General features: G+C 47.2%; 1 protein-coding gene across 1 annotated transcript in view; it reads right to left on the bottom strand.

Moving 5' to 3' along the window:
* polq (polymerase (DNA directed), theta) overlaps nt 1–23,569 on the bottom strand; it is a gene marked incomplete at its 3' end in the record, with an annotated part of 110,776 nt that overhangs the window by 61,757 nt on the left and 25,450 nt on the right. The window contains 4 exon segments of the mRNA XM_065005067.1: nt 10,599–10,651; nt 11,524–11,676; nt 12,309–12,450; nt 13,043–13,244. Of these exon segments, the coding sequence (XP_064861139.1) occupies nt 10,599–10,651; nt 11,524–11,676; nt 12,309–12,450; nt 13,043–13,244 (550 nt within the window).

Below are 23,569 nucleotides of genomic sequence, written 5' to 3'. Positions count from 1 at the left end.
TAGCTCCAACAGTACAGTAGTATCTAACTAAATGCTTGTGTTCCTAGCTCCAACAGTGCAGTAGTATCTAACTAAATGCTTGTGTTTCTAGCTCCAACAGTGCAGTAGTATCTAACTAAATGCTTGTGTTTCTAGCTCCAACAGTACAGTAGTATCTAACTAAATGCTTGTGTTTCTAGCTCCAACAGTGCAGTAGTATCTAACTAAATGCTTGTGTTTCTAGCTCCAACAGTGCAGTAGTATCTAACTAAATGCTTGTGTTTCTAGCTCCAACAGTACAGTAGTATCTAACTAAATGCTTGTGTTTCTAGCTCCAACAGTACAGTAGTATCTAACTAAATGCTTGTGTTTCTAGCTCCAACAGTGCAGTAGTATCTAACTAAATGCTTGTGTTCCTAGCTCCAACAGTACAGTAGTATCTAACTAAATGCTTGTGTTTCTAGCTCCAACAGTGCAGTACTATCTAACTAAATGCTTGTGTTTCTAGCTCCAACAGTGCAGTAGTATCTAACTAAATGCTTGTGTTTCTAGCTCCAACAGTGCAGTAGTATCTAACTAAATGCTTGTGTTCCTAGCTCCAACAGTGCAGTAGTATCTAACTAAATGCTTGTGTTCCTAGCTCCAACAGTGCAGTAGTATCTAACTAAATGCTTGTGTTCCTAGCTCCAACAGTGCAGTAGTATCTAACTAAATGCTTGTGTTTCTAGCTCCAACAGTGCAGTAATATCTAACTAAATGCTTGTGTTTCTAGCTCCAACAGTGCAGTAGTATCTAACTAAATGCTTGTGTTCCCAGCTCCAACAGTGCAGTAATATCTAACTAAATGCTTGTGTTTCTAGCTCCAACAGTGCAGTAGTATCTAACTAAATGCTTGTGTTCCCAGCTCCAACAGTGCAGTAATATCTAACTAAATGCTTGTGTTCCCAGCTCCAACAGTGCAGTAATATCTAACTAAATGCTTGTGTTCCTAGCAGTGCAGTAGTATCTAACTAAATGCTTGTTTCTAGCTCCAACAGTGCAGTAGTATCTAACTAAATGCTTGTGTTTCTAGCTCCAACAGTACAGTAGTATCTAACTAAATGCTTGTGTTCCTAGCTCCAACAGTGCAGTAGTATCTAACTAAATGCTTGTGTTTCTAGCTCCAACAGTGCAGTAGTATCTAACTAAATGCTTGTGTTTCTAGCTCCAACAGTGCAGTAGTATCTAACTAAATGCTTGTGTTTCTAGCTCCAACAGTGCAGTAGTATCTAACTAAATGCTTGTGTTCCTAGCTCCAACAGTGCAGTAGTATCTAACTAAATGCTTGTGTTTCTAGCTCCAACAGTACAGTAGTATCTAACTAAATGCTTGTGTTCCTAGCTCCAACAGTGCAGTAGTATCTAACTAAATGCTTGTGTTTCTAGCTCCAACAGTGCAGTAGTATCTAACTAAATGCTTGTGTTCCTAGCTCCAACAGTACAGTAGTATCTAACTAAATGCTTGTGTTCCTAGCTCCAACAGTGCAGTAGTATCTAACTAAATGCTTGTGTTTCTAGCTCCAACAGTACAGTAGTATCTAACTAAATGCTTGTGTTTCTAGCTCCAACAGTGCAGTAGTATCTAACTAAATGCTTGTGTTTCTAGCTCCAACAGTGCAGTAGTATCTAACTAAATGCTTGTGTTTCTAGCTCCAACAGTGCAGTAGTATCTAACTAAATGCTTGTGTTCCTAGCTCCAACAGTGCAGTAATATCTAACTAAATGCTTGTGTTTCTAGCTCCAACAGTGCAGTAGTATCTAACTAAATGCTTGTGTTTCTAGCTCCAACAGTGCAGTAGTATCTAACTAAATGCTTGTGTTTCTAGCTCCAACAGTGCAGTAGTATCTAACTAAATGCTTGTGTTTCTAGCTCCAACAGTGCAGTAGTATCTAACTAAATGCTTGTTCCTAGCTCCAACAGTGCAGTAATATCTAACTAAATGCTTGTGTTCCTAGCTCCAACAGTGCAGTAGTATCTAACTAAATGCTTGTGTTCCTGGCTCCAACAGTACAGTAGTATCTAACTAAATGCTTGTGTTTCTAGCTCCAACAGTACAGTAGTATCTAACTAAATGCTTGTGTTCCTAGCTCCAACAGTACAGTAGTATCTAACTAAATGCTTGTGTTTCTATCTCCAACAGTGCAGTAATATCTAACTAAATGCTTGTGTTCCTAGCTCCAACAGTACAGTAGTATCTAACTAAATGCTTGTGTTCCTAGCTCCAACAGTGCAGTAGTATCTAACTAAATGCTTGTGTTCCTAGTTCCAACAGTGCAGTAGTATCTAACTAAATGCTTGTGTTCCTGGCTCCAACAGTGCAGTAGTATCTAACTAAATGCTTGTGTTTCTAGCTCCAACAGTGCAGTAATATCTAACTAAATGCTTGTGTTTCTAGCTCCAACAGTGCAGTAGTATCTAACTAAATGCTTGTGTTTCTAGCTCCAACAGTGCAGTAGTATCTAACTAAATGCTTGTGTTTCTAGCTCCAACAGTGCAGTAGTATCTAACTAAATGCTTGTGTTTCTAGCTCCAACAGTGCAGTAGTATCTAACTAAATGCTTGTTCCTAGCTCCAACAGTGCAGTAATATCTAACTAAATGCTTGTGTTCCTAGCTCCAACAGTGCAGTAGTATCTAACTAAATGCTTGTGTTCCTGGCTCCAACAGTACAGTAGTATCTAACTAAATGCTTGTGTTCCTAGTTCCAACAGTGCAGTAGTATCTAACTAAATGCTTGTGTTCCTGGCTCCAACAGTGCAGTAGTATCTAACTAAATGCTTGTGTTCCTAGCTCCAACAGTGCAGTAATATCTAACTAAATGCTTGTGTTCCTAGCTCCAACAGTGCAGTAATATCTAACTAAATGCTTGTGTTCCTAGCTCCAACAGTGCAGTAATATATAACAATTCACAACAATACACACAAATTTCAAAATAAAATAATGGAATTAAGAATATATAAACATTAGGACGAGCCATGTCGGGGTAGCATTGACTAAAATACAGTAGAATAAATACTGTATAGACATATGAAATGTGTAAATGTATGTAAACGTCATTAAGGTGACCAGTGTTCCAGCATTAAGGTGACCAGTGTTCCAGCATTAAGGTGACCAGTGTTCCAGCATTAAGGTGACCAGTGTTCCAGCATTAAGGTGACCAGTGTTCCAGCATTAAGGTGACCAGTGTTCCAGCATTAAGGTGACCAGTGTTCCAGCATTAAGGTGACCAGTGTTCCAGCATTAAGGTGACCAGTGTTCCAGCATTAAGGTGACCAGTGTTCCAGCATTAAGGTGACCAGTGTTCCAGCATTGAGGTGACCAGTGTTCCAGTATTGAGGTGACCAGTGTTCCAGCATTAAGGTGACCAGTGTTCCAGCATTAAGGTGACCAGTGTTCCAGCATTAAGGTGACCAGTGTTCCAGTATTAAGGTGACCAGTGTTCCAGTATTAAGGTGACCAGTGTTCCAGTATTAAGGTGACCAGTGTTCCAGCATTAAGGTGACCAGTGTTCCAGCATTAAGGTGACCAGTGTTCCAGCATTAAGGTGACCAGTGTTCCAGCATTAAGGTGACCAGTGTTCCAGCATTAAGGTGACCAGTGTTCCAGCATTAAGGTGACCAGTGTTCCAGCATTGAGGTGACCAGTGTTCCAGTATTGAGGTGACCAGTGTTCCAGTATTGAGGTGACCAGTGTTCCAGTATTAAGGTGACTAGTGTTCCAGTATTAAGGTGACCAGTGTTCCAGTATTAAGGTGACCAGTGTTCCAGTATTAAGGTGACCAGTGTTCCAGTATTAAGGTGACCAGTGTTCCAGCATTAAGGTGACCAGTGTTCCAGCATTAAGGTGACCAGTGTTCCAGCATTAAGGTGACCAGTGTTCCAGCATTAAGGTGACCAGTGTTCCAGTATTAAGGTGACCAGTGTTCCAGTATTAATTAATTGCGATAATTGAGAATTTCAATAAGCATTTCTCTACGGCTGGCCATGCGTTCCACCTGGCTACCCCTACCCCGGTCAAATGCCCGGCACCCCCCACAGCAACCTGCCCAAGCCCCCACCATTTCTACTTCACCCAAATCCAGATAGCTGATGTTCTGAAAGAGCTGCAAAATCTGGACCCCTACAAATCAGCCGGGCTAGACAATCTGGACCCCTACAAATCAGCCGGGCTAGACAATCTGGACCCCTACAAATCAGCCGGGCTAGACAATCTGGACCTCTACAAATCACAGGACTAGACAATCTGGACCCCTACAAATCAGCCGGGCTAGACAATCTGGACCTCTACAAATCAGCCGGGCTAGACAATCTGGACCCCTACAAATCAGCCGGGCTAGACAATCTGGACCTCTACAAATCAGCCGGGCTAGACAATCTGGACCCCTACAAATCAGCCGGGCTAGACAATCTGGACCCCTACAAATCAGCCAAATCAGCTAGACAATCTGGACCCCTACAAATCAGCCGGGCTAGACAATCTGGACCCCTACAAATCAGCCGGGCTAGACAATCTGGACCCCTACAAATCAGCCGGGCTAGACAATCTGGACCCCTACAAATCAGCCGGGCTAGACAATCTGGACCCCTACAAATCAGCCGGGCTAGACAATCTGGATCCCTACAAATCAGCCGGGCTAGACAATCTGGACCCCTACAAATCAGCCGGGCTAGACAATCTGGACCCCTACAAATCAGCCGGGCTAGACAATCTGGACCCCTACAAATCAGCCGGGCTAGACAATCTGGATCCCTACAAATCAGCCGGGCTAGACAATCTGGACCCCTACAAATCAGCCAGGCTAGACAGTCTGGACCCCTACAAATCAGCCGGGCTAGACAATCTGGACCCCTACAAATCAGCCAGGCTAGACAATCTGGACCCCTACAAATCAGCCGGGCTAGACAATCTGGACCCCTACAAATCAGCCGGGCTAGACAATCTGGACCCCTACCCTACAAATCAGCCAGGCTAGACAATCTGGACCCCTATAAATCAGCTGGGCTAGACAGTCTGGACCCCTACAAATCAGCCGGGCTAGACAATCTGGACCCCTACAAATCAGCCAGGCTAGACAATCTGGACCCCTACAAATCAGCCGGGCTAGACAATCTGGACCCCTACAAATCAGCCGGGCTAGACAATCTGGACCCCTACAAATCAGCCGGGCTAGACAGTCTGGACCCCTACAAATCAGCCGGGCTAGACAATCTGGACCCCTACAAATCAGCCGGGCTAGACAATCTGGACCCCTTCTTTCTAAAATTATCCTCCGAAATGGTTGCTACCCCTATTACTGGCCTGTTCAACCTCTCTTTCGTATCGTCCGAGATCCCCAAAGATTTAAAGCTGCCGTGGTCATCCCACTCTTCGAAGGGGGGGACACTCTTGACCCAAACTGCTACAGACCTATATCTATCCTACCATGCCTTTCTAAGGTCTTTGAAAGCAAAGATAACAAACAGACTACCGACCATTTCGAATCCCATCGTACCTTCTCCGCTATGCAATCTGGTTTCAGAGCTGGTCATGGGTGCACCTCAGCCACGCTCAAGGTCCTAAATGACATCATAACCGCCATCGATAAGAGACAATACTGTGCAGCCGTATTCATCAACCTGGCCAAGGCTTTCGACTCTGTCAATCACCACATTCTTATGCAGACTCAACAGCCTTGGTTTCTCAAATGACTGCCTCGCCTGGTTCACCAACTACTTCTCTGACAGAGTTCAGTCAGTCTCTATGGGGGTGCTACAGGGTTCAATTCTCGGACCGACTCTCTTCTCTGTATACATCAATGATGTCATTCTTGCTGCTGGTGAGTCTCTGATCCACCTCTACGCAGACAACACCATTCTGTATACTTCTGGCCCTTCTTTGGACACTGTGTTAACAACCCTCCAGGCAAGCTTCAATGATTGGTGGAGTGCTGCAGAGATGGTTGTCCTTCTGGAAGGTTTTCCCATCTCCACAGAGGAACTCTGGAGCTCTGTCAGAGTGACCATTGGGTTCTTGGTTACCTCCCTGACCAAGGCCCTTCTCCCTCGATTGCTCAGTTTGGCCGGGCGGCCACCTCTAGGAAGAGTCTTGGTGGTTCCAAACTTCTTCCGTTTAAGAATGATGGAGGACAATGTGTTCTAGGACCTTCAATGCTGCCGAAATGTTTTGGTACCCTTCCCCAGATATGTGCATCAACACAATCCTGTCTCAGAGCTCTACGGACAATTTCTTTCGACATCAAGGCTTGGTTTTTGCTCTGACATGCACTGCCAACTGTGGGACCTTATATAGACAGGTGTGTACCTTTCCAAATCATGTCCAATAAATTGAATTTCACTCCAGCAGTGGAAGGAATGCTGGGCATTCACTCCAGCAGTTGAAGGAATGCTGGGCATTCACTCCAGCAGTTGAAGGAATGCTGGGTATTCACTCCAGCAGTTGAAGGAATGCTGGGTATTCACTCCAGCAGTTGAAGGAATGCTGGGTATTCACTCCAGCAGTTGAAGGAATGCTGGGTATTCACTCCAGCAGTTGAAGGAATGCTGGGTATTCACTCCAGCAGTTGAAGGAATGCTGGGTATTCACTCCAGCAGTTGAAGGAATGCTGGGTGCTGGGTATTCACTCCACTCCAGCAGTGGAAGGAATGCTGGAAGGATATTCACTCCAGCAGTTGAAGGAATGCTGGGTATTCACTCCAGCAGTTGAAGGAATGCTAGATATTCACTCCAGCAGTGGAAGGAATGCTGGGTATTCACTCCAGCAGTGGAAGGAATGCTGGGTATTCACTCCAGCAGTGGAAGGAATGCTAGATATTCACTCCAGCAGTTGAAGGAATGCTGGGTATTCACTCCAGCAGTTGAAGGAATGCTAGATATTCACTCCAGCAGTGGAAGGAATGCTGGGTATTCACTCCAGCAGTGGAAGGAATGCTGGGTATTCACTCCAGCAGTGGAAGGAATGCTGGGTATTCACTCCAGCAGTGGAAGGAATGCTGGGTATTCACTCCAGCAGTGGAAGGAATGCTGGGTATTCACTCCAGCAGTTGTTGTTGAGGAAAACTCATTCAAGGAATCAGACAGAATTCATCATGAATAAGGAATATGTTCATTTACAAATTACACCATATTTTTTATATACTTCCTCTACACAAAGAGCGAAACCCCTTTCTAGGGGAGGCAAGCTAAGAAAAAAGATAACGAGTAATTGGCTCCACTTCCTTAGAAAATGAATACAAACGAGAACCGGTTCTAACCAGATCTCACAGCCTGTACCCCTAAGATAGAGGGTCTTTAAAACCAGAGGACACTAGATGTCTGCCTGTAGATAGTGACTAGTAATGATAATTCACTCCTCTGTGCAGTATGTAAAGAGGTTACTGAAAGACTGTGGAATAGTACCATTCAACTCAACATTGTGACGCGTAAATCCTATGACTATGTAGCCTTGTGACACGGTCCTGTACTGGGCTCCCCTCCTCACCCTCAGTGTCGACTCCCATCCTACCCCTCAGTGTCGACTCCCATCCTCCCCCTCCTCACCCTGTGTCGACTCCCATCCTCCCCCTCCTCCCCCTCAGTGTCGACTCCCTCCTCCCCCTCCTCAGTGTCGACTCCCCTCCTCCCCCTGTGTCGACTCCCCTCCTCCCCCTCCTCCCCTCCTCACCCTGTGTCGACTCCCCATACTCCCCCTCCGTGTCGTCTCCCATCCTCCCCCTCCTCCCCCTCAGTGTCGACTCCCCTCCTCCTCCCCCTCAGTGTCGACTCCCATCCTCCCCTCAGTGTCCACTCCCATCCTCCCCCTCAGTGTCGTCTCCCCCATCCTCCCCCTCAGTGTCGACCCCCATCCTTCCATCCTCCCCCTCCTCCCCCTCCTCACCCTCAGTGTCGACTCCTCCTCCCCCTCCCTCCCCCTCAGTGTCGACGCCCCTCCTCCCCCTCAGTGTCGACTCCCCTCCTCCCCCTCCTCAGTGTCGACTCCCTCCTCCCCCTCAGTGTCGACTCCCATCCTTCCATCCTCCCCCTCCTCCCCCTCCCCCCATCAGTGTCGACTCCCATCCTCCCTCTCCTCACCCTCAGTGTCGTCTCCCACCCTCCCCTCCTCCCCCTCAGTGTCGTCTCCCATCCTTCCATCCCCCTCCTCAGTATCGACTCCCATCCTCCCCCTCAGTGTCGACTCCCATCCTCCCCCTCCGTGTCGACTCCCCTCCCCCCCTCCTCACCCTCAGTGTCGTCTCCCATCCTCCCCCTCCTCACCCTCAGTGTCGACTCCCCATCCTCCCCCTCCTCCCCCTCAGTGTCGTCTCCCATCCTCCCCCTCCTCCCCCTCAGTGTCGTCTCCCATCCTCCCCCTCCTCACCCTCAGTGTCGACTCCCATCCTCCCCTCACCCTCAGTGTCGACTCCCATCCTTCCATCCTCCCCCTCCTCCCCCTCAGTATCGACTCCCATCCTCCCCCTCCCCTCAGTGTCGACTCCCATCCTCCCTCTCTCACCCTCAGTGTCGACCCTCCTCACCCTCAGTGTCGTCTCCCACCCTCCCCCCTCCTCCCCCTCAGTGTCGTCTCCCATCCTTCCATCCCCCCTCCCCTCAGTATCGACTCCCATCCTCCCCCTCAGTGTCGACTCCCTCCTCCCCTCCCTCCCCTCAGTGTCGTCTCCCATCCTCCCCCCTCCCCTCAGTGTCGTCTCCCATCCTCCCCCTCACCCTCAGTGTCCCACTCCCCTCCTCCCCCTCAGTGTCGTCTCCCATCCTCTCCCTCCTCCCCCTCAGTGTCGTCTCCCATCCTCTCCCTCCTCCCCCTCAGTGTCGTCTCCCATCCTCTCCCTCCTCCCCCTCAGTGTCGTCTCCCATCCTTCCATCCTCCCCCTCCTCCCCCTCAGTATCGACTCCCATCCTCCCCTCCCCCCCTCAGTGTCGACTCCCCTCCTCCCCCTCCTCCCCCTCAGTGTCGACTCCCCTCCTCCCCCTCCTCAGTGTCGACTCCTCCTCCTCCCCCCCTCCCCCTCTCAGTGTCGACTCCCCTCCTCCCCCTCCTCAGTGTCGACTCCCCTCCTCCCCCTCCTCACCCTCAGTGTCGACTCCCATCCTTCCATCCTCCCCCTCCTCCCCCTCAGTATCGACTCCCATCCTCCCCCTCCTCCCCCTCAGTGTCGACTCCCATCCTCCCTCTCCTCACCCTCCTCACCCTCAGTGTCGACTCCCCTCCTCACCCTCAGTGTCGTCTCCCACCCTCCCCTCCTCCCCCTCAGTGTCGTCTCCCATCCTTCCATCCCCCCTCCTCAGTATCGACTCCCATCCTCCCCCTCAGTGTCGACTCCCCTCCTCCCCCTCCTCACCCTCAGTGTCGACTCCCATCCTCCCCCTCCTCACCCTCAGTGTCGACTCCCCTCCCCTCACCCTCAGTGTCGTCTCCCATCCTCCCCATCCTCCCCTCCTCCCCCTCAGTGTCGTCTCCCATCCTCCCCCTCAGTATCGTCTCCCATCCTCCCCCTCCTCACCCTCAGTGTCGACTCCCATCCTCCCCCTCCTCAGTGTCGACTCCCATCCTTCCATCCTCCCCCTCCTCCCCCTCAGTGTCGACTCCCATCCTCCCTCTCCTCACCCTCAGTGTCGACTCCCCTCCTCACCCTCAGTGTCGTCTCCCACCCTCCCCCTCCTCCCCCTCAGTGTCGTCTCCCATCCTTCCATCCCCCCTCCTCAGTATCGACTCCCATCCTCCCCCTCAGTGTCGACTCCCCTCCTCCCCCTCCTCACCCTCAGTGTCGACTCCCATCCTCCCCCTCCTCACCCTCAGTGTCGACTCCCCTCCTCCCCCTCCTCACCCTCAGTGTCGTCTCCCATCCTCCCCCTCCTCACCCTCAGTGTCGACTCCCCATCCTCCCCCTCCTCCCCCTCAGTGTCGTCTCCCATCCTCCTCCTCCCCCTCAGTGTCCTCCCATCCTCCCCCTCACCCTCAGTGTCGTCCCCTCCCCCCCTCAGTGTCGTCTCCCATCCCTCCCTCCTCCCCCTCAGTGTCGTCTCCCATCCTCTCCCTCCTCCCCCTCAGTGTCGTCTCCCATCCTCTCCTCCTCCCCCTCAGTGTCGTCTCCCATCCTTCCATCCTCCCCCTCAGTATCGACTCCCATCCTCCCCCTCAGTGTCAACTCCCATCCTCCCCCTCCCCTCCTCACCCTCAGTGTCGTCTCCCATCCTCCCCCTCCTCACCCTCAGTGTCGACTCCCATCCTCCCCCTCCTCACCCTCAGTGTCGACTCCCATCCTCCCCTCCCGGCCTCCCTCTGTCTCCTCTCGTCTCCCATCCCCCCTCCTCCCCTCAGGTCAGGGGTCCCATCCTTCCATCCCCCCTTAAGGTCGGAGTTCCCCATCCTCCCCCTCCGTCACCCAGTGTTGACCCCTCCCCCTGACAAGGTTGAGGTCCTCTCCCCTCCTCACTCAGTGTCGAATGCCATCCCCCAACACGTCCGCTCATCTGTCAAACCTGCAGGTCAGGGGTGTTAACATTAACATTAAATGGTCTGAGTTCTGTGTGATCTGTCTGTCTGTGTGGCAGGTCTGTCTGTCAAGTTGAGGTCTGTCTGTCTGTGACCACGCCCCCTCGGAATGCTCCCTCCAACACGTCTCGCTCATCAAATGTCAAACCTGCAGAGAGGAGTGTTAACATTAACATTACAATGGTGTGTTTTGTGTGAGGTCTGTCTGTGTGAGGTCTGTCTGTCTGTGTGAGGTCTGTCTGTCTGTGTGAGGTCTGTCTGTCTGTGTGAGGTCTGTCTGTCTGTGTGAGGTCTGTCTGTCTGTGTGAGGTCTGTCTGTCTGTGTGAGGTCTGTCTGTCTGTGTGAGGTCTGTCTGTGTGAGGTCTGTCTGTGTGAGGTCTGTCTGTGTGAGGTCTGTCTGTGTGAGGTCTGTCTGTGTGAGGTCTGTCTGTGTGTGAGGTCTGTCTGTGTGAGGTCTGTCTGTGTGTGAGGTCTGTCTGTGTGTGAGGTCTGTCTGTCTGTGTGAGGTCTGTCTGTCTGTGTGAGGTCTGTCTGTGTGTGAGGTCTGTCTGTGTGTGAGGTCTGTCTGTGTGTGAGGTCTGTCTGTGTGAGGTCTGTGTCTGTGTGCTGTCTGTGTGAGGTCTGTCTGTGTGAGGTCTGTCTGTGTGTGAGGTCTGTCTGTGTGTGAGGTCTGTGTCTGTGTGTGAGGTCTGTGTCTGTGTGCTGTCTGTGTCTGTGTGCTGTCTGTGTGAGGTCTGTCTGTGTGTGAGGTCTGTCTGTGTGAGGTCTGTCTGTGTGTGTGAAGTCTGCCTGTCTGTCTGTGTGAGGTCTGTGAGGTCTGTCTGTGTGAGGTCTGTCTGTGTGAGGTCTGTCTGTGTGCTGTCTGTCTGTCTGTGTGCTGTCTGTCTGTCTGTGTGCTGTCTGTCTGTCTGTGTGTGAGGTCTGTCTGTGTGTGAGGTCTGTCTGTGTGTGAGGTCTGTCTGTGTGTGAGGTCTGTGTCTGTCTGTCTGTCTGTCTGTGTGAGGTCTGTCTGTGTGTACCAGCGTGGTGGAAGGCCACCCCCCAGGGCACGGTGCGTTGCAGGACTGGGTCTAACCCAGCCGGGGTGCGTCTGAGCTGGGCTAACACATCCACCACTCCCCCCTGGTCCAAAGCCACAGCCTGGAGCGCTGAGCCACTGACCACCTGACCACCTGAGATGAGATAAATACATCTGTATCACATATAGTCCATAATTGAGCAGCCAAATGGTCTTCTCTAAAACGTTAAATCAACTTGCTAGACATTTCTATAATATGTATATCTTCTGATAATAATAATACTGAAGCAATGAAACAGGACTTCTTTAGAAGGTTGTGTGTAAATACAGTACCAGTCAAAAGTCTGGACACACCTACTCATTCAAGGGTTCTTCTTTATGTTTTACATTGTAGAATAACAGTGAAGACATCAAAACTATGAATTAACACATATGGAATCATGTAGTAACTAGAAAAAAGTGTTAATAACAAATCAAAATATATTTTTTATGTTTGAGATTCTTCAAAGTAGCCACCCTTTGTCTTGGCATATGTGTGTGTTTGTGTGTTTGTACTTGTGAGGACCAGAAGTACAAGAATAGCAAACAAACTCAAATTCACAGCAGTGAGGACATTTTCCTCACTTATAAAATGTCATTTTAGGGGTTAGAATTAGGATTATGGGTTTATGGGTTCGGGAAAATAGGATTTTGAATGGAATCAATTGTTGGTCCCCAAAAAAGTCCTCACAAGTATACTAATACCACACTGTGTATATGTGTGTGTGTGTGTGTGTGTGTGTGTACCTGTGTGTCTGAGGTTGTAGAACGCTCTAGCAATACTGTCAGACAGTTTCTCGCACCAGCTCTTGGAAGGACAGAACAGGAGGACAGAGTGACCCTCACTCACTGTCTCATAACATAGAGACAGTATGTGGTCCTCATCTCCCTACACACACACACACACACACACACACACACAGGTTACATAATTAAAGGTCATCACATCCTCTGATGTTTTGTGGAACACAAATGTTGATGCTCCAGATACTCAACTAGTCTGAAGGCCAGTTTTATTGCTTCTTTAATCAGGACAACAGTTTCCAGATGTGCTAACATAATTGCAAAAGGGTTTTCTAATGATCAATTAGCCTTTTAAAATGATACACTTTATATTTGATAACACAACGTGCCATTGGAACACAGGAGTGATGGTTGCTGATAATGGGCCTGTGTACTCCTATGTAGATATTACATTAAAAATCAGCCGTTTCCAGCTCCAATAGTCATTTACAACATTAACAATGTCTACACTGTATTTCTGATCAATTTGATGAAATTCTAAATGGACAAAAAAATGTGCTTTTCTTTCAAAAACAAGGACATTTCTAAGTGACTCCAAACTTTTGTCTATATATAAAACGGTAATATATATATAAAATAAATAAACATCACAACATCCTCTTTATCAAAGATGAATTTAGGGAATAAAGACCAGAACAACAGTAACTTGTTGTAGTTACTACAGTAGCAGCTCCTACCTTGACCGTGATCAGGGGCTCGAAGGTTCGGACCAGAGAGAGGCTGGAGTCGTAGATGCTGTTCCCCACCTTGAGCCTCTGCTTCAGGGGGACGGGTCTGTAGTCAGTCTGGTAAAGCTCCGCATCCAGCCACCCAGCCAGCAGGGACAGGTTTGGGAGGGTGGCACTCATACCCACGATTTGGATACCTTCTGATAAGGAGCTAGAGAGAGAGAGAGAGATAGAGATATATAGAGACAGAGATAGTGCTTTTACACCTGCATTGCTTGCTGTTTGGGGTTTTAGGCTGGGTTTCTGTACAGCACTTTGAGATATCAGCTGATGTACGAAGGGCTATATAAATCAATTTGACTTGATTTGATACAGATATAGATAGATAGTGATAGAAAGATAGATAGAGATATATAGAGATCCAGAATTCATTATACTGAATGAACTACAGGACAAAATACAAACCCTCCAACCCAAACAAGGCCTGTGGTGTTGATGGTATCCTCAATGAAATGATCAAATATACAGATCACACATTCCAATAGGCTATCCTTAAACTCTAACATCATCCTTAGCTCTGGCATCTTCACCAATTCTTGGACTGATCAGCCCAATCCACAAAAGTGGAGACAAATTTGACCCCATTAACTACCATGGGATATGTGTCAACAGTAACCTTGGGAAAATCCTCTGCATTATCATGAACAGCAGACTCGTACATTTCCTCAATGAAAACAATGTACTGAGCAAATGTCAAATTGGCTTTTTACCAAATTACCATAACAGAGCACAAATTCACCCTGCACACCCTAATTGACAAACAAACAAAACAAAGGCAAAGTCTTCTCATGCTTTGTTGATTTCAAAAAAGCCTTTGACTCAATTTGGCATGAGGGTCTGCTATACAAACTGATGGAAAGTGGTGTTGGGGGTAAAACATACGACATTATAAAATCCATGTACACAAACAACAAGTGTGCGGTTAAAATTGGCAAAAAACACACATTTCATTCCACAGGGTCGTGGGGTGAGACAGGGATGCAGGATAAGCCCTACCCTCTTCAACATATATATCAACAAATTGGCGAGGGCACGAGAACAATCTGCAGCACCCGGCCTCACCCTACTAGAATCTGAAGTCTAATGTCTACTGTTTGCTGATGATCTGGTGCTTCTGTCCCCAACCAAAGCAGCACCTGGGCCCTGCCAGACCTGGGCCCTGCCAGACCTGGGCCCTGCCAGACCTGGGCCCTGCCAGACCTGGGCCCTGCCAGACCTGGGCCCTGCCAGACCTGGGCCCTGCCAGACCTGGGCCCTGCCAGACCTGGGCCCTGACAGTAAATCTCAGTAAGATAAAAAATAATGGTGTTGCAAAAAAAGGGGTCCAGTCGCCATGACAACAAATACAAATTCCATCTAGACACCGTTGCCATGGAGCACACAAAAAAATATACATACTTTGGCCTAAAAAAAAAGCTGTGAACGATCTGAGAGACAAGAGACTTCTACGCCATCAAAAGGAACATGACATTCGACATACCAATTAGGATCTGGCTAAAAGTACTTGAATCAGTTATAGAACCCATTGCCCTTTATGGTTGTGAGGTCTGAGGTCCGCTCACCAACCAAGAATTCACAAAATGGGACAAACACCAAATTGAAACTCTGCACGCAGAATTCTGCAAAAATATAATCTGTGTACAATGTAAAACACCAAATAATGCAGAGCAGAATTAGGCCGATATCCACTAATTATCAAAATCCAGAAAAGAGCTGTTAAATTCTACAACCACCTAAAAGGAAGCGTTTCCCAAACTTTCCATAACAAAGCCATCACCTACAGAGAGATGAACCTGGAGAAGAGTCCCCTAAGCCAGCTGGTCCTGGGGCTCTGTTCACAAACACAGACCCCACAGAGCCATCACCTACAGAGAGATGAACCTGGAGAAGAGTCCCCTAAGCAAGCTGGTCCTGGGGATCTGTTCACAAACACAAACACACCCCACAGAGAGATGAACCTGGAGAAGAGTCCCCTAAGCAAGCTGGTCCTGGGGCTCTGTTCACAAACACAAACACACCCCACAGAGCCATCACCTACAGAGAGATGAACCTGGAGAAGAGTCCCCTAAGCAAGCTGGTCCTGGGGCTCTGTTCACAAACACACCCTACAGAGAGATGAACCTGGAGAAGAGTCCCCTCAGCAAGCTGGTCCTGGGGCTCTGTTCACAAACACAAACACACCCTACAGAGAGATGAACCTGGAGAAGAGTCCCCTAAGCAAGCTGGTCCTGGGGCTCTGTCCACAATCACAGACCCCACAGAGCCATCACCTACAGAGAGATGAACCTGGAGAAGAGTCCCCTAAGCAAGCTGGTCCTGGGGCTCTGTTCACAAACACAAACACAAACACACCCTACAGAGAGATGAACCTGGAGAAGAGTCCCCTAAGCAAGCTGGTCCTGGGGCTCTGTCCACAATCACAGACCCCACAGAGCCATCACCTACAGAGAGATGAACCTGGAGAAGAGTCCCCTCAGCAAGCTGGTCCTGGGGCTCTGTCCACAAACACAGACCCCACAGAGCCATCACCTACAGAGAGATGAACCTGGAGAAGAGTCCCCTCAGCAAGCTGGTCCTGGGGCTCTGTTCACAAACACACCCTACAGAGAGATGAACCTGGAGAAGAGTCCCCTCAGCAAGCTGGTCCTGGGGCTCTGTTCACAATCACAGACCCATCACCTACAGAGAGATGAACCTGGAGAAGAGTCCCCTCAGCAAGCTGGTCCTGGGGCTCTGTCCACAAACACAGACCCCACAGAGCCATCACCTACAGAGAGATGAACCTGGAGAAGAGTCCCCTAAGCAAGCTGGTCCTGGGGCTCTGTCCACAAACACAGACCCCACAGAGAGATGAACCTGGAGAAGAGTCCCCTCAGCAAGCTGGTCCTGGGGCTCTGTCCACAATCACAGACCCCACAGAGCCATCACCTACAGAGAGATGAACCTGGAGAAGAGTCCCCTAAGCAAGCTGGTCCTGGGGCTCTGTCCACAAACATAAACACACCCCACAGAGCCCAGAGAACCCAGAAGAGTCCCCAAGCAGAGCCCTGGGAGCTCTGTTCACAATCACAGAGCCCATCAGAGCCCACAGAGCCCCAGGACAACCTGAGCCCAAGAGCCCACAGAGCCCACCTGGGCCCCACAGACCCCACAGAGCCCACAGACCCCACAGAGCCCACAGAGCCCACAGAGCCCCAGGACAACAGAGCCCAACAGACCCCACAGAGCCCCACAGAGCCCACAGAGCCCACAGAGCCCACAGAGCCCACAGAGCCCACAGAGCCCCAGGACAACAGAGCCCCAGGACAGAGCCCACAGAGCCCCACAGAGCCCACAGAGCCCACAGAGCCCCAGGACAGAGCCCACAGAGCCCCACAGAGCCCCAGGACAACAGAGCCCACAGAGCCCACAGAGCCCCACAGAGCCCACAGAGCCCACAGAGCCCCAGGACAACAGAGCCCACAGAGCCCACAGAGCCCCAGGACAACAGAGCCCACAGAGCCCACAGACCAGTGTGACAGAGCCCTACACAGAGCCCACAGAGCCCCAGTGACTGAGAGCCCAAACAGAGCCCACAGAGCCCCAGGACAACAGAGTCCCTAAACAGAGAGAGTGGACCTGAGCCCACAGAGCCCACAGAGCCCTAAACAGAGCCCCAGAATACAGAGCCCACAGAGCCCTACACAGAGAGAACACAGAGCAGAATACCTGACCACTGTGACTGTCCCAAACAGAGCCCCAGGAATACCTGACCACTGTGCCCACAGACCCTAAACAGAGCCCCAGGACAACAGAGCCACTGTGACTGACCCTAAACAGAGCCCCAGAGCCCCAGGACAACAAACAGAGCCACAGTGGCAGAATACCCCAGGACTGACCCTAAACAGGAGGAACAGTGGCAGAATGACCTGACCACTGTGCTGACCCTAGGGACAGTACACAGTGGCAGAATGATGACCAGTGACTGACCCTAAACAGAGAGTACACAGTGGCAGAATACCTGACCAGTGACTGACCCTAAACAGAGAGAACACAGTGGCAGAATACCTGACCAGTGACTGACCCTAAACAGAGAGGACACAGTGGCAGAATACCTGACCACTGTGACTGACCCTAAACAGAGAGGACACAGTTAGCAGAATACCTGACCAGTGACTGACCCTAAACAGAGAGTACAAGTGGCAGAATACCTGACCACTGTGACTGACCCTAAACAGAAGAATAACAGTGGCAGAATGACCTGACCACTGTGACTGACCCTAAACAGAGAGTGGCAGAATACCTGACCAGTGTGACTGACCCTAAACAGAGAGTACACAGTGGCAGAATACCTGACCACTGTGACTGACCCTAAACAGAGAGTACACAGTGGCAGAATACCTGACCACTGTGACTGACCCTAAACAGAGTGGCAGAATACCTGACCACTGTGACTGACCCTAAACAGAGAGTACACAGTGGCAGAATACCTGTCCAGTGACTGACCCTAAACAGAGAGTACACTGTAGCAGAATACCTGTCCACTGTGACTGACCCTACACAGAGAGTACACTGTAGCAGAATACCTGACCACTGTGACTGACCCTAAACAGAGTGGCAGAATACCTGACCAGTGACTGTCCCTAAACAGAGAGAACACAGTGGCAGAATACCTGACCAGTGACTGACCCTAAACAGAGAGTACACTGTAGCAGAATACCTGACCACTGTGACTGACCCTAAACAGAGTGGCAGAATACCTGACCAGTGACTGACCCTAAACAGAGTGGCAGAATACCTGACCACTGTGACTGACCCTAAACAGAGAGGACACAGTGGCAGAATACCTGTCCAGTGACTGACCCTAAACAGAGAGTGGCAGAATACCTGACCACTGTGACTGACCCTAAACAGAGTGGCAGAATACCTGACCACTGTGACTGACCCTAAACAGAGAGAACACAGCAGCAGAATACCTGTCCACTGTGACTGACCCTAAACAGAGTGGCAGAATACCTGACCACTGTGACTGACCCTAAACAGAGTGGCAGAATACCTGACCACTGTGACTGACCCTAAACAGAGAGTGGCAGAATACCTGACCAGTGTGACTGACCCTAAACAGAGAGTACACAGTGGCAGAATACCTGACCACTGTGACTGACCCTAAACAGAGTGGCAGAATACCTGACCACTGTGACTGACCCTAAACAGAGTGGCAGAATACCTGACCACTGTGACTGACCCTAAACAGAGAGTACACAGCGGCAGAATACCTGACCACTGTGACTGACCCTAAACAGAGAGTGGCAGAATACCTGACCACTGTGACTGACCCTAAACAGAGTGGCAGAATACCTGACCACTGTGACTGACCCTAAACAGAGAGTGGCAGAATACCTGACCACTGTGACTGACCCTAAACAGAGAGTGGCAGAATACCTGACCACTGTGACTGACCCTAAACAGAGAGTGGCAGAATACCTGACCACTGTGACTGACCCTAAACAGAGAGTGGCAGAATACCTGACCACTGTGACTGACCCTAAACAGAGAGAATACCTGACCACTGCGGCAGAATACCTGACCACTGTGACTGACCCTAAACAGAGAGTACACAGTGGCAGAATACCTGACCACTGTGACTGACCCTAAACAGAGTGGCAGAATACCTGACCACTGTGACTGACCCTAAACAGAGAGTGGCAGAATACCTGACCACTGTGACTGACCCTAAACAGAGAGTACACAGTGGCAGAATACCTGACCACTGTGACTGACCCTAAACAGAGAGTGGCAGAATACCTGACCACTGTGACTGACCCTAAACAGAGAGTGGCAGAATACCTGACCACTGTGACTGACCCTAAACAGAGAGAACACAGTGGCAGAATACCTGACCAGTGACTGACCCTAAACAGAGAGTGGCAGAATACCTGACCACTGTGACTGACCCTAAACAGAGAGTGGCAGAATACCTGACCACTGTGACTGACCCTAAACAGAGAGAACACAGTGGCAGAATACCTGTCCAGTGACTGACCCTAAACAGAGAGTGGCAGAATACCTGACCACTGTGACTGACCCTAAACAGAGAGAACACAGTGGCAGAATACCTGACCACTGTGACTGACCCTAAACAGAGAGTGGCAGAATACCTGACCACTGTGACTGACCCTAAACAGAGAGTGGCAGAATACCTGACCACTGTGACTGACCCTAAACAGAGAGTACACAGTGGCAGAATACCTGACCACTGTGACTGACCCTAAACAGAGAGTGGCAGAATACCTGACCACTGTGACTGACCCTAAACAGAGAGGACACAGTGGCAGAATACCTGACCACTGTGACTGACCCTAAACAGAGAGTACACAGTGGCAGAATACCTGACCACTGTGACTGACCATAAACAGAGAGTGGCAGAATACCTGACCACTGTGACTGACCCTAAACAGAGAGGACACAGTGGCAGAATACCTGTCCACTGTGACTGACCCTAAACAGAGAGTACACAGTGGCAGAATACCTGATCACTGCGACTGACCCAAACTTAAGGAAAGCTTTGACTATGTACAGACTCAGTGAGCATAGCCTTGCTATTGAGAAAGGCCTCCGTAGGCAGACATGGCTCTCAAGAGAAGACAGGCTATGTGCACACTGCCCACAAAATGAGGTGGAAACTGAGTTGCACTTCCTAACCTCCTGCCAAAGGTATGACCATATTAGAGACATATATTTCCCTTGTGACACAGACCCACAAAGAATTGCGGTCGGTGATCAGGCCTACCACTGTTGTGTCATCGGCAAACTTAATGATGGTGTTGGAGTCGTGCCTGGCTGTGCAGTCATGAGTGAACAGGGGCTACAGGAGGGGACTGAGCACGCACCCCTGAGGGGCACCTGTGTTGAGGATCAGCGTGGCGGATGTGTTGTTACCGACCCTTACCAACTGGGGGGCGGCCCAACAGGAAGTCCAGGATCCAGGTGCAGAGGGAGGTGTTTAGGTCCGTTCATTGTTTGAAACCTGAACATTTTACTACATACAATGGACATGTCTTACCTTGCTTCAAAGTAGCCAAAATCCAGCCAAACAGGCAGACAATTATTATATAAAGACTTTCCTACCTACCTTACCATTGAAACCAGTAGCCTATTAATTAATAAAGACTTCTATATACCATTGAAACCAGTAGTCTATTATTTAATAAAGACTTCTATATACCATTGAAACCAGTAGTCTATTATTTAATAAAGACTTCTATATACCATTGAAACCAGTAGTCTATTATTTAATAAAGACTTCTATATACCATTGAAACCAGTAGTCTATTAATTAATAAAGACTTCTATATACCATTGAAACCAGTAGTCTATTATTTAATAAAGACTTCTATATACCATTGAAACCAGTAGTCTATTATTTAATAAAGACTTCTATATACCATTGAAACCAGTAGTCTATTATTTAATAAAGACTTCTATATACCAATTAAAACCAGTAATCTATTATTTAATAAAGACTTCTATATACCATTGAAACCAGTAGTCTATTATTTAATAAAGACTTCTATATACCATTGAAAACTATTTCTCTTCTGTTCTATTGGTTTTCATACCAACTTTCTTTCAATTGTCCAGATGCCAAAGGCACAATCCCAGTCATAGTACCAACCCATCATAGTAGTTGATAATCTTAGTAGTTGATAATCTTAGTAGTTGATAATCTTAGTAGTTGATAATCTTAGTAGTTGATAATCCTAGTCATAATGAGTGTGAGTGAGTTTTCATAGAAAGAACCAAAGGGACTTCTTCCACCTCACAGAACTTGAGAACTGAACAATATTCATGTTCTGGAGAATGTAAAACAGTCGGTGAAGTAGCCAGCGACGAACTGGTCCGTTTGGTACAATTTTGTGAAACTCATGACAGACAATACAGCCACATTACCATAACCCTGTTTATACAAGTCTGTTTAGGCTTGTGAGGCTTGCATCTCATTGCTGTATAAAATGAATGAGTAAAGATGAAACTATTTGTGAAATTATGTAATGTGATTTTATCCTGTTTAATGAAGGAAACTCCAATTCCCTTTGGAGTTTAACTAAATCAGAGGACCGCCCCCTGAGCACAGACATTGATCTGGCATCATGGGACAGCCCCTTTCTGCGCTTCTGAATATAACCCCCACCATGGGAATTTATCTTCAGACCATGCTTACCTCAATTACGAGAGGGCTAAGGTTTGAGCCCATTGCTGAATTCTTAACCATACCACGTGGTTAACTCAGACTATCGAACCGACAGAAAAAGAACAAATCTTTGATACTAATTACTAGTCTGCGGCTAGGAATTCGGTATCATTGAACGAGAAGACCGACAACCACCGAAACATCTATTCTGTAACAACATTGCTGGATGTTACTCTGAACTATCCATTTTAACAACGGCAGAGAGAGAGAGGGCAGACAAACTCTCCAACAGAAACAAACTTTCCAACAGAGATCAGGACGACACACTGAGCGTAAATATATATATTGATTGCAATTATTCCCGAATGAGTGAATGTTCATGTGTAAAGGATTAGCATTTCAATTGTTATAATTATCAACTGTGTGTTGCCTTATCTCAGGCGACCCCCACTTCCCTTTCTGTACACCAAGCCGTGATGCCGGTTTATCCCACTAGGGCACATCCTCTATCATTTCCTTATCTCAGGCGACCCCCACTTCCCTTTCTGTACACCAAGCCGTGATGCCGGTTTATCCCACTAGGGCACATCCTCTATCATTTCCTTATCTCAGTCGACCCCCACTTCCCTTTCTGTACACCAAGCCGTGATGCCGGTTTATCCCACTAGGGCACATCCTCTATCATTTCCTTGTAACTATATCTACTGTTTGTTTGTGCATAGTTAGTTAGTAAATAAATGATTTAAGACAATTGATGTATGGATGACTCATACTGAAGACTGGGTTCATGCAGATAACCGACGTTTGGAATGAGACTAACGAATAATTAATTTGAAGACTAATTGATCAGATATTAAAACATCTGAAAGTTATATTAGGAAAATTATAACTTTGTAATCTGAATATTTTCCTTGGTGCCCCGACTTCCTAGTTCATTACATCTTCCTGATTAGTTAATCACATAATAATAATTACAGAGAATTGATAAACTACAAATAAATCTTCAGTTTAATGATGCCAAAGACACAACAGTTTCTAACAGAGATTTTCCTCTGACACATAAGGACCTGCTCTCATCAGCTGTTTAGAATGGTTCCCAAGAATTGCTTTTTGGCAAATGTTTAAAAAGGACTTTTTATTGGCTGCTTCATTACAGGAGTTGCATGTTGGGTTAATATGAATTACCATAATCTCAATGTTCTGTTAATGTGAATTACCATAATCTCAATGTTCTGTTAATGTGAATTACCATAATCTCAATGTTCTGTTAATATGAATTACCATAATCTAAATGTTCTGTTAGTATGAATTACCATAATCTCAATGTTCTGTTTATGTGAATTACCATAATCTCAATGTTCTGTTAGTATGAATTACCATAATCTAAATGTTCTGTTAGTATGAATTACCATAATCTAAATGTTCTGTTAGTATGAATTACCATAATCTAAATGTTCTGTTAGTATGAATTACCATAATCTAAATGTTCTGTTAGTATGAATTACCATAATCTAAATGTTCTGTTAATGTGAATTACCATAATCTAAATGTTCTGTTAGTATGAATTACCATAATCTAAATGTTCTGTTAGTATGAATTACCATAATCTAAATGTTCTGTTAGTATGAATTACCATAATCTAAATGTTCTGTTAGTATGAATTACCATAATCTAAATGTTCTGTTAATATGAATTACCATAATCTAAATGTTAGTATGAATTACCCTAATCTAAATGTTAGTATGAATTACCCTAATCTATATGTTAGTATGAATTACCCTAATCTATATGTTAGTATGAATTACCCTAATCTATATGTTAGTATGAATTACCCTAATCTATATGTTAGTATGAATTACCCTAATCTATATGTTAGTATGAATTACCCTAATCTATATGTTAGTATGAATTACCCTAATCTATATGTTAGTATGAATTACCATAATCTAAATGTTCTGGTGAATTACCCTAATCTAAATGTTCTGGTGAATTACCCTAATCTATATGTTAGTATGAATTACCCTAATCTATATGTTAGTATGAATTACCCTAATCTATATGTTAGTATGAATTACCCTAATCTATATGTTAGTATGAATTACCCTAATCTATATGTTAGTATGAATTACCCTAATCTAAATGTTAGTATGAATTACCCTAATCTAAATGTTAGTATGAATTACCATAATCTAAATGTTCTGGTGAATTACCCTAATCTAAATGTTCTGGTGAATTACCCTAATCTATATGTTAGTATGAATTACCCTAATCTATATGTTCTGGTGAATTACCCTAATCTAAATGTT

The sequence above is a fragment of the Oncorhynchus nerka genome, linkage group LG19 (assembly GCF_034236695.1).
Source record: "Oncorhynchus nerka isolate Pitt River linkage group LG19, Oner_Uvic_2.0, whole genome shotgun sequence".
Taxonomy (NCBI): Eukaryota; Metazoa; Chordata; class Actinopteri; order Salmoniformes; family Salmonidae; genus Oncorhynchus; species Oncorhynchus nerka.
This window is presented reverse-complemented; position numbering and strand designations above follow the sequence as displayed.